We start from the raw sequence: 14,855 nt of genomic DNA, 5'->3' as shown, positions 1-14,855 counted from the left end.
CAGCCATTTATGTGTTTATTGAGAGAAGGGACACACTAAGATGATAGAGACAAGGTCAGAGAGAATTCCAAATTATATTTCATACAGAGCTGATCCCCAATGAAGACTATAGATACAAGGAGGCATAATGGGAGAAACAGAAGGAAATAACTTAGATAACCTTTACCAAAAAGGTTAAGACAAAAATCCCTGGAGGAAAAAAATATGTCAGAGATATGTAAGCCACCTAAAGACTTCAAAACATTAGTCCTCATGATGCTCAGTGAAATGAAGATATTAATGGTGACAATGGAGAAGAAAGAACTGTGATCTACTTAAAGTGAATCAAAGACTGAGATGTTAGACTAGAAACCATAGAAATCCAAAGAAGAAAGTGTCAGCAGAACACTGCATGATAACTGTTTCAGAAATGTCTTCAGAGACTTGAGTCCAACAACAAGGAAAAGTAAAATGAAAGTAAGCCAATGGGATTACATTAAATTGAAAATTTTCTGCACAGTAGAGCTTTCACCAGAGCAAAAAGACACTAAGGCATGTGAGAAGATGCTTACATGTATCCAACAAAGGGCTAGTGAGCAAAATACATATAAAAAATTTACAGAACTCAGCAACAGCAGCAAAAACCCACCTTATTAAACCAGGCTGTGGTGCACTTGGTAGAACATACATGTTACCATGCTCAAGGACCTGAGTTCAAGTCCCTAGTCCCTACCTGCTTGGGGGGAGTACACAACAGTGCTGTAGGTGTCTCTCTTTTTCCTTCTAAAGCTTCCCCTTCTCTGCCAATATCAGCACACACATAAACATTAAAATTGGGGGAAAATAGCTGAAGAAACTCTTCACCAAGATGGTCTATAGATGTGGAAAGAAATAGTTGCTGATTTTCAGAGAGATGCAAATCAAAATAAGATATCACCTTATCCTTGTGAGAATGATCTGCTTAAAAATGGAAACAGAACTAGACAACAGTACACCCAGTAGAGTGCACACATTACCATGCACAAGTACTTGGGCTCAAGGCCCCAATTCTCACCGGCAGGGAGAGAGCTTTACAGTAGTAGAGCAATGCTGCAGGTGTCTCTCCTTCTGTCTTTTTCTCTATCAAAAAAAATGGCTGCCAGGAGTGGTGGAGCCATGCAGGCACCAAGCCCCAGCAATAACCCTGGTGGTAAAAAGAAAAGAAAAAGAGGATAGAAGCATGTACTCAGGGGTCAAGCGGTAGCACAGCGGGTTAATCACACATGACGCCAAGTGCAAAAACCAAAGTAAGGATACCGGTTCGAGCCCCCGACTCTCCACCTGCAGGGGAGTCGCTTCACAAGTGGTAAAGCAGGTCTGCAGGTATCTGTCTGTCTTTCTCTCCCCCTGCTCTGTCTTCCCATCCTCTGTCGATTTCTCTCTGCCCTGTCCAACAACAATGACGGCAATAAAAGCAACAATAATAATAACGGCAACAACGATAAACAACAAGGGCAACAAAAAGGAAAAAAGTAGCCTCCAGGAGCAATGGATGTGTGGTGCAGGCACCGAGCCCCATCAATAATCCTGGAAGCATGTGAACTTAATCCACTGAGCTACTACTGCCCAACCCCCCCAAAAAATAACATTTTTAAACTGTTGGTGAGCATGTCAATAGGTCCTGCCCCTTTTTAAAGCAGTTTAGAAATATATCAAAACATTAAAAATGGACTTAACATATAACCTAACAATTCATTTACTAGGCATCTATCAAAAGAACACAAAAACACTAAGCTGAAGAGAGCTGTGTACACCATTATTTTTGGCAGTGCTATTTATAACAGTCAACACTTAGAAACAACCGAAGTGTCCAACAATAGATGAGTGGTTAAGGGTGCTTTAGTGTATATATACAGTGGAATACTACACAACTGTAAGAAATGATGAAATTTTTTTCTGTTGCTGCAATGTGTATGGAACTAGAGGAAATCAAGTTAAGAGCCAGAAGGAGAAGGACAAATACTTGATAATCTCACTCTTAGATGTGACCCAAGAAGCAAAGCAAAGGGTAGTATGTGGTGAAATATGAATGAACAATATTAAATACATAGGACATAACTTAAGGAAAATACTGCTAGACCTAACATCAGAGGTATATTTGGAGATTCAGCTCCATTAAAAAGGGAAATCAAAGCAAAAATAAACAAGTAGAACTAAATAAAAAATTTTAAAAAATTATACATCAAAAGAAACTTCCACTAAGATAAAAAGCAACTTAGTAGTGGGGAGAAGATAATCACATTACATTTTTGTCAAGGGATTGAAAACATGTCACGGAGTGGGGCGGTAGCGCAGTGGCTTAAGCGCAGGTGGCGCAAAGCCCAGGGACCTGCAGAAGAACCCCAGTTCTTGAACAGTGAAGCAGTGTTACAGGTATTTTTTCTCCCTATCTCCTTTTTCCTGAATTCTCTCTGTATCTAATAAAATATTAAATACTAATAATAAGGAGTCGAACTGTAGCGCAGTGGGTTAAGCGCAGGTGGTGCCAAGTGCAAGGACCCGGAGTAAGGAACCCAGTTCGAGCCCCTGACTCCCCACCTGCAGGGGATTCGCTTCACAGGCGGTGAAGCAGGTCTGCAGGTGTCTATCTTTCTCTCCCCCTCTCTGTCTTTCCCCTCCTCTCTCCATTTCTCTCTGTCCTATCCAACAACAATGACATCAATAACAACAATAATAATAACCACAGTGATAAAACAAGGGCAACAAAAGGGGAAAATATAGCCTTCAGGAGCAGTGGATTCATGGTGCAGGCACCCAGCCCCAGCAGTAACCCTGGGGACCAAAAAAAAAGAAAAAAAAAGAAAACATGCAACAAAATTTACAGTTCAGCAATAATAAAATAAACAACCCAATAGAAAAATAGGCAAAAATCTGAATGAAATTATTTTTTTATTTTTTTTTATTTATTCCCTTTTGTTGCCCTTGTTTTATTGTCGTAGTTGTTGTTGTTATTGATGTTATTGTTGGATAGGACAGAGAAATCAAGAGAGGAAGGGAAGACAGGGGGAGAGAAAGATAGACACCTGCAGACCTGCTTCACTGTTTGTGAAGTGACTCCCCTGCAGGTGGGGAGTCGGGGGCTCAAACCGGGTTCCTTACTCCGGGTCCTTGCACTTTGCACCACCTGCGCTTAACCCACTGTGTTACCGCTTGACTCCCTATTATTATTATTTGCTTAATATTTTATTAGATACAGAGAGAATTCAAGAAAAAGGAGATAGGGAGAACGAAATACCTGCAACACTGCTTCACTGCTCATAAGGTTTTCTCCCTGAAGGTGGGAACTGGGGGCTTGAATGCAGGTCCTCAGGCATTTTAAAATGTGCACTCAACCACCACCCCGTCCCAGAAATTATTTTTAAATAGTGGGTGCAAAAATGTATTCATCAGTAGTCATAGTTTTTCTAGTATCTTCTCCGGTTTTTTTTATTAGAAGTAGTTATCTAGGGGCTGGGTGTTAGTGCAGAAGGTTAAGCACACATGGTGCAAAGCGCAAAGACCAGTGAAGGATCCCGGTTAGAGCTTCCAGCTGCCCACACCTGCAGGGGGATCGCTTCACAAGCGGTGAAGCAGGTCTGCAGGTGTCTTTCTCTCCCCCCCCCCCCCCGTTTTCCTCTCCTCTCTTGATTTCTTTCTGTCCTATCCAACAACAGCAGCAGTAACAACAATATTAATAACAACAACAAGGATAAACAACAAGGGCAACAAAATGGGAAAAACGGCCTCCAGGAGCAGTGGATTTATAGTGCAAGTGCTGAGCCCCAGTGATAACCCAGTGATAATTTGAGGCAAAAAAAAAAAAAAAGTAGTTATCTATAGAGAGACTTCTGCTTCATTTAACAAAAAAAAAAAAAAAAAAAAATTACAGTTAGACTTTGTCACCCTTAAGAGCAATGTATTAAGTCCTTTCTTCTTAGTTGGTAACTTTAACATTTGTTAGCTTTTTATATCTTAGTCATTAATCCTTAGCACTCAGTTACCAAATATTTGCATTGTTACTGTCAGTGTCTTTTGCAACTTTGTGACACGGCTCTGTGGCCCTTCACCTTTGATACTGTTGTTACAGCATGGACATGTTCTCCTTTGAGCACTTAGTCTAAAATAACCATGATTATTTCATTACCGGCTGTGATGTTTTAAAGATTTCAAGCTGTAACTCCTAAAAATTTTGTTTTAAAAATTATTTTCAGGGGCTAGGCAGTGGTGCACCTAGTTAAGCTCGCACTAATGTGCTCAGGGATCCGTGTTCGAGCCCCTGGTCCCCACCTGCAGGGGAGAAGCTACACAAGTGGTGAAGCAGGGCTGCAGATGTCTCTCTCCCTCACTATCTCCCTCTCCCCTCTCAATTTCTCTCTGTCTCTAGTCAATAATAAATAAAAATATATATATTTAAAAATTATTTTCAGAGAAGCAGTGCACCATTTCTAATCATTTGTTTAGGACAACTAACTGGATCACTCATCTGTACTTGAAAAGGCCAGTTTGTGTATCTGGTGGGGAGTCCAGGTTTTTTTGTTTGTTTGTTTTTGTATTTTTTTTTAGTTATCTTTATTTTTTAGGTAGAGACAGCCAGAAATCTAAGGAGAAGGGGATGATAGAGAGGAAGGGAGACAGAGAGCACCTGCTTCACCACTCATGAAGCTTCTCCCCTGCAGGTGGGGACCAGGGGCTCAAACCTGGGTCCTTGCACACTGTAACATGTGCGCCCAACCAGGTGCATCACCACCCAGCCCCTAGTCCAGTTTTCTTTGTAAAAGGAAGTGGATATTTATAATATGCTTTTAGAAAGTTAGTCTGTTAGTATTAGATGAGGACAGTATTACATTGTCTTAGCATTATGCTTCTACTAGAATACTTGATTTTTAACCTGATCTTATTATAAATATGTTTTTCAATAAGCAGTCTATACATGAAGATATATGTGAGTATGGTGGCAGTTAAAAGGCAATAGAATATTTCTCTGGGACATTGGAGCAGGCAAATTATAATAGAATGCTCCCTCAGTTTTTCTAAGTTTATCAAATATAGCATGCCAGCCAAACTTGATTCTTCTTGAAATGATTTTCACTCTCAAACATGAAATCAAAAAAATCTCAATTTTTGATTAACAAAGCAAATGTAAACCGGATCTAGGCAAACAGCATGTGGAAGGAACCACATCCTACTTATATTACAACTTTTCTGTAAGTTTAAAATCATGTCACACTCAGCCCAAATTCTCAACCTTTTCCTAAAATTAGTTACACATATATTTTTGTCAGATTTTTTACTTTCCCTAGGAGACTGATAAACATTCAGTTATGTCTCTGTTTTCACTTTTGTACTGAAAATCTGTCAGAGTTCGATAAAACTATTCTGGTGAGAGGATAAAGGACTACCCATTAATTTGGTTTCTGTTTATAGAGCCTTTTAGTCCCACATTCTTTGCCTTTGATTTTTTTTTTAACTTCACAGATTAATTTTGTGCTGAAGTGTTAAAGTCCTTTTGGCACCCAGTTTATCTGTCTGCTGTGCTTTTCTTCACCCTTCACCTGGTTATAAGGTTTTTTCTTCTCTGCTTGCCCCTCTCCCGAGTTATTTACATTTTCAGCCTCCAGTATATAAATTATTGGTCAACTAATGGCATAAAGTGAAATCCTGAAGGATTAACGGACAGGAATGGTGTCTGAATCCAGTCTTTTAAATGTAACTTTCACATTAAATTAGCCTTACTTGAAATAATTCACTCTGATATAAAGTCACTTTGTTGCTTTTTTTGTTTGTTTGTTTTGTTTTTGCTTGATTGTTTGCCTCAAGGCTTATCATTGGGGCTCGATGCCTGTGCTATGAATCCACTGCTCCTGTGGTCATTTCTTTTTCTTTCAATTTTTTGGATAGGACAGAGAAATTGAGAGGGAAGGGAAGACAGGGAGAGAGAAAGATAAACATCTGCAGACCTGCTTCAATCCCCTGCAGGTGGGGGATTGGGCTCAAACTGGGATGCTTGTGTGGGTCCTGACACTTTGTACTATGTGCACTTAGCCTGGTGCGTCACCACCTGTCCCCCCTAAAGTCACTTTGTACCACCTAGGAAAATTAGCCTAGTTTTCTAAAATCAGAAATTCAAGCCAAAGGTCATGAGTGACTAATCCTTTTAGTAGCAATTGATCCAGCATGTGGACTAGACTGTTTCAGGTATCTCTATGGTGAATCCTGTCTAGTAAGTAGCTCAGCGTTCTTGCCAGCACATTTGGTCTCTGAGTTTGTCTATTTGTTTATTGCCACCAAGGTTATTGCTGGGTGCCTGAATGACAATTCCACCAGTCCCAGTGGCTGTCCTTCTTTTATTCTTTCCTTTTTTCTTCTTGATAGAGATTGAGAGAGGTGAGGGAAAGAGAAGAGAGAGACACCTGCAACACTGCTTCACTGCTCCATGACGCTTCCCCCCTGTAGGTAGGGACCAGGGGCTTGAACCCAGGTCCATGCCCATGATAATATGTGCACTCTACCTGGTGTACCACCACCTGGCCCCCATCTCTGAGGTTTTTACCCTCATGACATGATCGTCCCATCAGTCTTCCCCTCAAGCTTTTGACAAACACAAGGTGAAGTTGGGGGTTGGGGAGGGGGCCAGAAAACTAAAATGCTCCAGTGTCTTGTCTTTCTTTTTACATTATTCCACATAGCATGCTTTTCATTCTCCTAATTTAGTGCTGAACAATTTGGCTTTTTAATGTTCTGTTGCTACATAGTTCTTAAGCTTGATACAATGTGGCTATTTTCCTTTCTTTGATTAGTATTTTGGGTGAGCATTGCTGCCGGTAATTTCAGACTATTTTGAACTTTGTGGAGACAGCACAGTCACCATGAAATCACTGAGGATTATAATCTATTTAGGATAATTTAATCTTTTGTTTTTGCAGTCCCAGGCTGTCTAACCTTCCTGGCTGGTCCCTAAAGGATGGAAGTGCTTTTTTGGACAAGGTAATGATTAACCAAGGCGCCTCTATATACATTGAAAAGCCATCTTGTCATACCAGAGCCACCCTGTAGTCATGCCATTGATGGATTTGCTTTTCCTTACATATGTATGTATGCCCTGAAAAATTCCAAGATCCATGTAGAGTCTTCCATACTTAATGATTATTGTTTATTAAGAGTCCATTAGGGAAACCCAGTGTTCAGATTCAGACTCAGTTTGCTCATGTAAGAAATTATAAGAACTGCTGCAAGTATGTTTTTATCACCACAAAAAGAAAAACTATTATTTTCAGAATTACAACGAGAGTTTCAAAGGTGAATCCTATTGGATTGTCACAACCAGCAACATTGTGAGGCTACACTTGACTAAGAGGAGTAAAGCTCTTTTAAAAATAACTTTAGAGGGGGGGGGGCGGGCAATAGTGCAGAGGGTTAAGCGCACATGGCATGAAGCATAAGAATCTCCTCTCTGTTTCTTTCTGTCCTATCCAATAACAATAGCAATAACAATAATAACAACAGCAAGGGTAATGAAAATAGGAAAAAACAGACACCCGGAGCAGTGGATTCGTAGGGCAGGCACCGAGCCCCAGCAATAACCCTAGAGGAAATAAATAAATAGATAAATAAATAAATAAATAAATAAATACGCTAGAATTCTCAAGTATGTGAGTTTTAAACTGCATCTGACCCAGGTTAGATCAAGCAGGGCTTTGTGAAAAGTGGGGTCTTATTCTGCAGATGATAAAAGGCCACGGAAGGTTTCAGAGGGCTAGTGTCATCCTCTGATCAGGTAGGTCACTCTGGCTACCATGTGGAGAACAGATTACAGACTTGAGTCTAATTTCCCAGGCAGAATGTGTGTATATGTATGTTGGGTAGGGTATGTGTCTGTGTGCTTACTCTAAGGATTGTTTAACATAATGAAAACATGTAACTGAAAAACAAATCTATATTGACTGTATACTACTGTCCTGTGCTTCTACAAGTGATAACTGACCAAAGGAAACTTAGAAAAATACCTTAATCAGGGGCCAGGTGGTGGCACACCTGGTTAAGTGTTCACATTTTGAATGCTTACACAATCTGAGCACCATGTGCAAGGATCCAGGTTCGAGTCCCCACTCCCCACCTGCAAGGGAAAGAGGGATGGAGCAGGGTTGCAGGTGTCTCTCTGTCTCTCTCCCTCTCTACCTCCCCCTCCCCTCTCAATTTCTCTCTGTCACTATCCAATAATAAATAAAAGTAATTTAAAAAAATACCTTAATCCAGCAGTAGAACTGAAGAATCATCCTTAGTTTTGTGTTTCTTTTTTAATTTCTTTATTGTGGGATTAATGTTTTATAGCAGTAAATACAATAGTTTGTACATGCATAACATTTCTCAGTTTTCCACATAACAGTACAACCCCCACTAGGTCCTCTGTCATCCTTTTCCAGGACCTAGACTCTCCCCAACCCATCCATCATAGAGTCTTTTACTTTGGTGTAAGACACCATTTATATAGGTTTATATAATCAAGGAGTAAAGTACATTGTAAAATGGGAATGTACATATAAGTGAAATAAAATAGTAGTAACTAAGCTGAAAGAAAATTTCTAACTTGGGGCTGGGTGGTGGTGCACCTGGTGTTGAGCACATGTTACGTTGCTAAAGCACAGAACTCGGGCAGTAGTGCAGCGGGTTAAGCGCAGGTGGCGCAAAGTGCAAGGACCGGCGCAAGGATCCCGGTTTGAGCCCCCAGCTCCCCACCTGCAGGGGAGTCACTTTACAGGCGGTGAAGCAGGTCTGCAGGTGTCTTATCTTTCTCTCCCCCTCTCTGTCTTCCCCTCCTCTCTCCATTTCTCTCCTATCAACAATGATAACATCAATAGCAACAACAATAATAACTACAACAATAAAACAAGGTCAACAAAAGGGAATAAATAAATAAATATTTTTTAAAAAATGCTAAAGCACCCAGGTTCAAGCCCCCAGTCCCCACCTGTAGAAAGATATGTGAGTGGTGAAGCAGTGTTACAGGTGTCTCCTTGTCTCTCTCCCTATCTCCTCCTTCCCTCTTAATTTCTGGCTGTCCCTATCCAATATATAAATAAAGGTAATACAAAAAAAATTAAATAAGAAAATTCTATCTTTATCAAATAGAAAAATCTTTATCTAATGGTGTGCATCATTGGAATAGCATAGTCTTTCAGGTGCCTTATAATGTAGTTCCTTTTGCCTAGGATGGATAGTCTAATGAGTTGTAAAAAAAGAAGTTATAAAAATATAGGGCTTGGGATTTTATAATGAGTTTAATCACTGACTGCCTCAGCCTAAAATAAATTATTTAAATTATTTTTGTTTTCAAGACTGTAGAATTTCATAGTAAGTAAATCCTTCAACCTGTTATTTAGGCAGTTACCTAATATTTTTATTTTACTTAATTTATTTTTGATGCAGTGCTGGGGAACAAATCCAGCCCCTTACAAACTCATGATACCACCGCTTACATAGCTCTATTGCTATTCTATGTATTTTTTTAATATTTATTTATTTATTTATTTCCTTTTGTTGCCCTTGTTGTTATATTGTTGTAGTTATTATTGTTGTCATTGCTGTCATTGTTGTTGGATAGGACAGAGAGAAATGGAGAGAGGAGGGGAAGACAGAGAGGGGGAGAGAAAGATAGACACCTGCAGACCTGCTTCGCTGCCTGTGAAGCGACTCCCCTGGGGAGCCGGGGCTCGAACCAGGACCCTTATGCCGGTTCTTGCACTTCGCGCCACCTGCCCTTAACCCACTACGCTACCACCCAACTCCCTTATTCTATGTGTTTCTTTCAATTTTTTTAAATTTTTATTTATTCCCTTTTGTTGCCCTCATTGGCTTATTGTTGTAGTTATTGTTATCGTTGTTGTTGGATGGGACAGAGATAAAGAGAGGGGGGGAAGTCAGAGAGGGGGAGAGAAAGACACCTGCAGACCTGCTTCACCATTTGTGAAGCGACTCCCCTGCAGGTGGGGAGCCGGGGGCTCAAACCGGGATCCTTCCACCGGTCCTTGAGCTTCACATCACATGCGCTTAACCCACTGCGCTACCGCCCGACTCCTGCTATTCTATATTTTTAGGGAAGTTGGAGGGTGAGGGTGGTCAAAGCACCACTCTGCCATCCATAGTGCTACCTGGAGCTATCCATGTTGCTTTCATGGTAAGGCAGGACTTGCTCGGTGGATCATCTCGTGTCCTTTAGGAAATTAACTTAGAAATGAGAGATGCCAGCTACAAAACATACTAAAACTATAATCTAGACAAATTCCATACTAATAAATATCAGACATAAAGGGAGGTTAGAAATTAATGCCGTTCATGTTACCTCCTAGTCATTTAAGTCATTTTTCCTCACCTAAGTTTCACAGTTGAAAGACTAAGTAAGTTTGAAGATCTTTAAGATGATTCACTGGAATGAGGTATTACTTCTTGCCATAGATATTGTTCAATAAAGAGGTGCTCATTTTACAGAATTAATTTTAGTAACTGCACCCCAACCTCAAGTGAAGCTAAATGCATAATTTGAAGCCAGATTTCCTCTCAGAGCTAACTATAAATTATTTGACATTCAAAAACCTGGGCACCTGATTTCTGCCTAACTCTCCTGCAGCCTGTAAATCATTGCTCCTGAGCAGGCTCCAAAGCATCCCATTACCACGACATTGTGAGCAAGAGGGCTTGCATGTGTATGTGGGAGCATTTCATTAGAAAGGATTGGTGAATAAAATGCAGTGACATTGTTAAGTGTCTGGAATGACAAGTCCGCTTCTCCTAGCCAGGAAGGATGTGCGGCTCAGAGGAGCCATTGTCAAGGGAGGTAGGCAGGCCCTAGCGTATATGTAGCATTCTTGGGAAGAAGACAGCTCTGCATGGCAGAGCTTTGAAGTTTCTCATGATTTGTCTTTAATCATTTTTAACCTCATCCCAAGGGAGTCAGGAGTCTTCTCCCATTAAACATAATTGCTCATTTGTTTTTAGCTGGCAGGTACATTGTAATTAAAGACTGTTCTTGTCTCTTTATGGTTCAACCTTTCACTGGTTAAATTATCCTCCTATCAGGAAAGGAACCTGAATTTCCTGGGGAGGGGAAAGGAGGGGGTATGAGACTTGTAAAACTTAAGTGTTTAATTAAGACCCTGTTTTCAGATAAAGATTGAGAATAGATTCATTTGAACTCTGATTAAATGGATACATAGATAGATAGGTGAATATACTGAAATAGTCTTTTTCTTTCTGGAAAGCTTAAACTCCCAGATCCTCTTTTATTGACTTCCTTGTAAAGTCACAGATAGCTTTAACCTTGATGGAGCAAAAAGCCTGCCATAGATTTTAGTTTAAAGCATCAGTAAGGGAAGACAGCAGGTCCAGTGTTTTTGAGGCTTCCTGGCAGACCATGGTGGTGGTTCACCTGTGTCTCCTCTGTGTGCTCCACCCTAGTGCCAGATGCCAGTACCTGTCTGAGTGCCTGAGGGCTTTTCTCTGGCCTGTACAAAATGCATAAATATCTCAGGCCCCTTGCTTCTGAGTAGGATAATTCCCAGATGTATGTTTCAGACAGTTTCACTGCATTTCCTCATGGGAATGAGTTCCAGTTGCCCTCAGTGATTGGTGACTCAGTAACACAGCCCTGATCAGCCACCCAATCCTGTTATCTTGTGCCCATTGCCCTGCTATTTACTGAGTACCTCATATAAGTTTGAACTCATCTTTTTCTCATTGTTTGTCTGTGAGGAAATCCATACTAAAATGAGCTTCTTAAATATGGTAGATCATAGGTACAGTGGTGTGTTCTATATAGTCTCCACAAGAATACTCCTTTTATCCTTTCCTTTTCTTTCTTTCTTTTTTTTTTTTTTTTTTTTCTGCCACTGGGGTTATTTGCTGGGACTTGGTGCCAGCACAAGAATTCACTGCTTCCGCTAGCCACGTTTTCCCTTTTTTGTTATCTGATAAGACAGATAAATTGAAAGGGGAGGGGAAGATAGAGAGGTAGAAAGATAGATACCTGCATACCTGCTTCACTGCTTCTGAAACATCCCTCCTGAAAGTGGGTAGCAGTGGCAAACACAGTCCTTGCACATGGTAACTTGTGCTATTATTAATAGGGTGTGCCACTACCCATCCCTGGATACTTAGGTTTTTGTTGTTATTTTTTTAAATATTTTTTTATTATCTTTATTTGCTGGATAGAGACAGCCAGAAATTGAGAAGAAGAGAGAGAGAGAGACAACTACAGCCCTGCTTTACCACCCATGAAGCTTCCCCATACAGGTGGGGCTGGTGGCTCAAACCTAGGTCCTTGCACACTGTAACATGTGCAGTCAACCAGGTGCACCACCACCCAGCCCCCCTGGATACTTGTTTTGAATAAATATAGCTGGCTTATGATCTCAATTTATATGCCCTGCTGAGAGGGAGATTGTATTAATGGTAGTGGTAGTGATAGTCTCTACCCCTTATCCCTTGATAGAAGTAGAAAAAGGCTCTAAGTCATAGGTCTAAGGCCATACTCCGAAGCTCACTACTAAACAGGTTGATCTTTCATCAGTTGCCAAGCAATGTCGGTGTTGCTGATAGGGTCTATGTCATTACCAGTTCTGGAAGCAGCTACTGTTCATGCATGACTTTCTCCAGGAGACATTAGAAGTGTGCACACAGGCTCTGAATCACACAGCAGCAAGCATGTTTCACCCTGAATAAGACATTTCACTTTCCTGAGCCTGAACAGAAGTATTTGGCCTCAGTAACCTTACTGTCATTGCTCTAACTCTAACAGTCTGGGGTTCATCATGGCTAGGTTGTTACTTTATTTTATTTTTAATATTATTGATTTAACATTGGTGGGATGAGATTTCTTTTTTGTAATATCTGTCTATTGGATATCGCTTTCTAGATTTTTTTCTTTTCATTTCTTTAAGGAGCTAAAGGAGTGTTCGGGTCACGTATTCGTGGATTCTGTCCCTGAATTCTGCTTACCAGAGGTAAGATTAAAGAGAATCTTATTGTGGAAAGGACACCTATCTTGTCATCTCTCAAAATGAAGTCAAGGCGCTTAGCTTCCTGTTTCCAAATTGAAATGAATCTGTTATTCCAGGCACATTGTTATACGGCTAAGATAGGATCATTCAAGAGCTTTTTACATTGTCCATAAATCATTTAAGTCACTCTCTCCTTCCTGTTTCTAGCTCTTTCTCTAATCCCCACTGACACTTGTACTGGGGCAAACTTTTAAGCCAGATAAAGAAATAACTCAAGGCTTTGGTTTTGTGATGATAATGCCTGTATATTACTAGCCACACTTTTCCTAGTCTTGCTTACACTGGTTAATTGGGAATCGCTGTTATTCAGTCAGTACAATAAACTGTAACATTTGTTACTGACATTAACTATCACATTGAATATTTCTTGATATTCACAGATTGCAAACTGGTTATACTTATCTGTCACCTGTGAGTTAGTTTGAGGCCAGTTTTATTTATTTATTTATTTACTTATTTATTCACTGTCTCCACTTCAGGTTGACATATACAGACAGGAAAGAGAGGAAAAGAAACCACAGCACCAAAACTTCCTAAGGTGCCATGGGGTCTCTAACCTGGGTCATGTACATAGCAAAGTAGTGCATTATCTGAGGGAGATATTTTGCTGTCTCTAGGGCCAGTTTTATTAAGGATCAGTTTCCACAGGTTTTAAATGGAATTAATTTTAGCTGACAGGCCTAACCCCCAGAGGAGCCTACATGGTGTACTCAGCAGACAGATAATATGTATGAATATAGTAGCTAGTCCAAGGTTCCTGGAGAAACCAGTAAGAAGTTAACAGCCTGTCCTTGCCACGTGCCCAAATCATTACCAGTAGAAAAATGCATTCATCATACAGTGCGAAAGACAAGGGGACATTTGAAAGACTTGTTTCTCTTATTTTTCTTCCTCTTTTCCTATTTCTTTTTTATTTTTTTAATTTGTTTATTTTGGATAGAGACAGAAATTGATAGGGAGGGGGATGAACAAGAGAGACCTGCTACATTGCTTCACTGCTCATCAAGCATCTCCCTTCTAGGTAGGAACCAAGGGCTTGAACCTGTATAATTAATTGTGCACTATAATGTGTTTGCTCTACCATCTGGTAGATGTCCCACTACCCAGCCCCTCTCCTTCCTACTTATACACTTGCTTTGATGTCCTATAGATGAACTTTTTCTTATTTATTTTAATGAGAGAAAGTCGCAGGGGGAGACACACGGAACCTGGGACCAAGAAGCTCCAGTCATGAAAGTCTCTTCTATATTTTTAAATATTTCACTTATTCATATTTTAGATAAAGACAGAAACTGAGAGGAAAGGTGGAGATAGATAGATAGATAGATAGATAGATAGATAGAAGACACCTGCAGTACTTCTTCACCACTTATAAAGCTCTCCCCACCCACCACAGGTGGGGGCCGGGGTTACACATGGTAATGTGTCCACTCAACCAAGTATACCATCACTCAGCCTGCATGAAAGTCTTGTGTGTGGCCACTATGCTGTGTCCTCAGTACAGATTTTCCTCTCTCTGAAGTATGTGAATGTACCCTTTTAAGATACCATAGTGAAAGGTAAAGAGAACTGATAGACATGGTAATTGAAGGTGGTAACTGAGGGAGAAAGGTTAAGGGAAAGTAGGAAGAAAGAATGGGAGTGGAAAGTTACTAGCACTCATGAGCTCTCCTTAACTGCTATTAAAATAAAACCATTTTTGTAATCTACATTTGTCATTTAGGAAGTAGTGGGGCAGTTTCCCATCTGTTCCATAATTCCTGACTGCAGGTGCTACATTTATTTCCAGTTTACTGCATATAGCACTGT

The 14,855-nt window shown here is 40.3% G+C and overlaps 1 protein-coding gene across 3 annotated transcripts in view; it reads left to right on the top strand.

Moving 5' to 3' along the window:
* The window catches only part of INTS9 (integrator complex subunit 9), a 124,218-nt gene that overhangs the window by 47,297 nt on the left and 62,066 nt on the right, over positions 1 to 14,855 (top strand). For all 3 annotated transcript variants that reach the window (XM_060184904.1, XM_007517242.3, XM_060184903.1), the window contains exons 3-4: positions 6,921 to 6,981; positions 12,927 to 12,989. In XM_060184904.1, the coding sequence (XP_060040887.1) occupies positions 6,921 to 6,981; positions 12,927 to 12,989 (124 nt within the window). The remainder of the gene's footprint in view (positions 1 to 6,920; positions 6,982 to 12,926; positions 12,990 to 14,855) is intronic.

This window comes from Erinaceus europaeus, chromosome 2 (genome assembly GCF_950295315.1).
Source record: "Erinaceus europaeus chromosome 2, mEriEur2.1, whole genome shotgun sequence".
Classification (NCBI taxonomy): Eukaryota; Metazoa; Chordata; class Mammalia; order Eulipotyphla; family Erinaceidae; genus Erinaceus; species Erinaceus europaeus.
The sequence above is the reverse complement of the archived record's forward strand: the minus strand, read 5'-3'. Positions and strand labels throughout refer to the sequence as shown.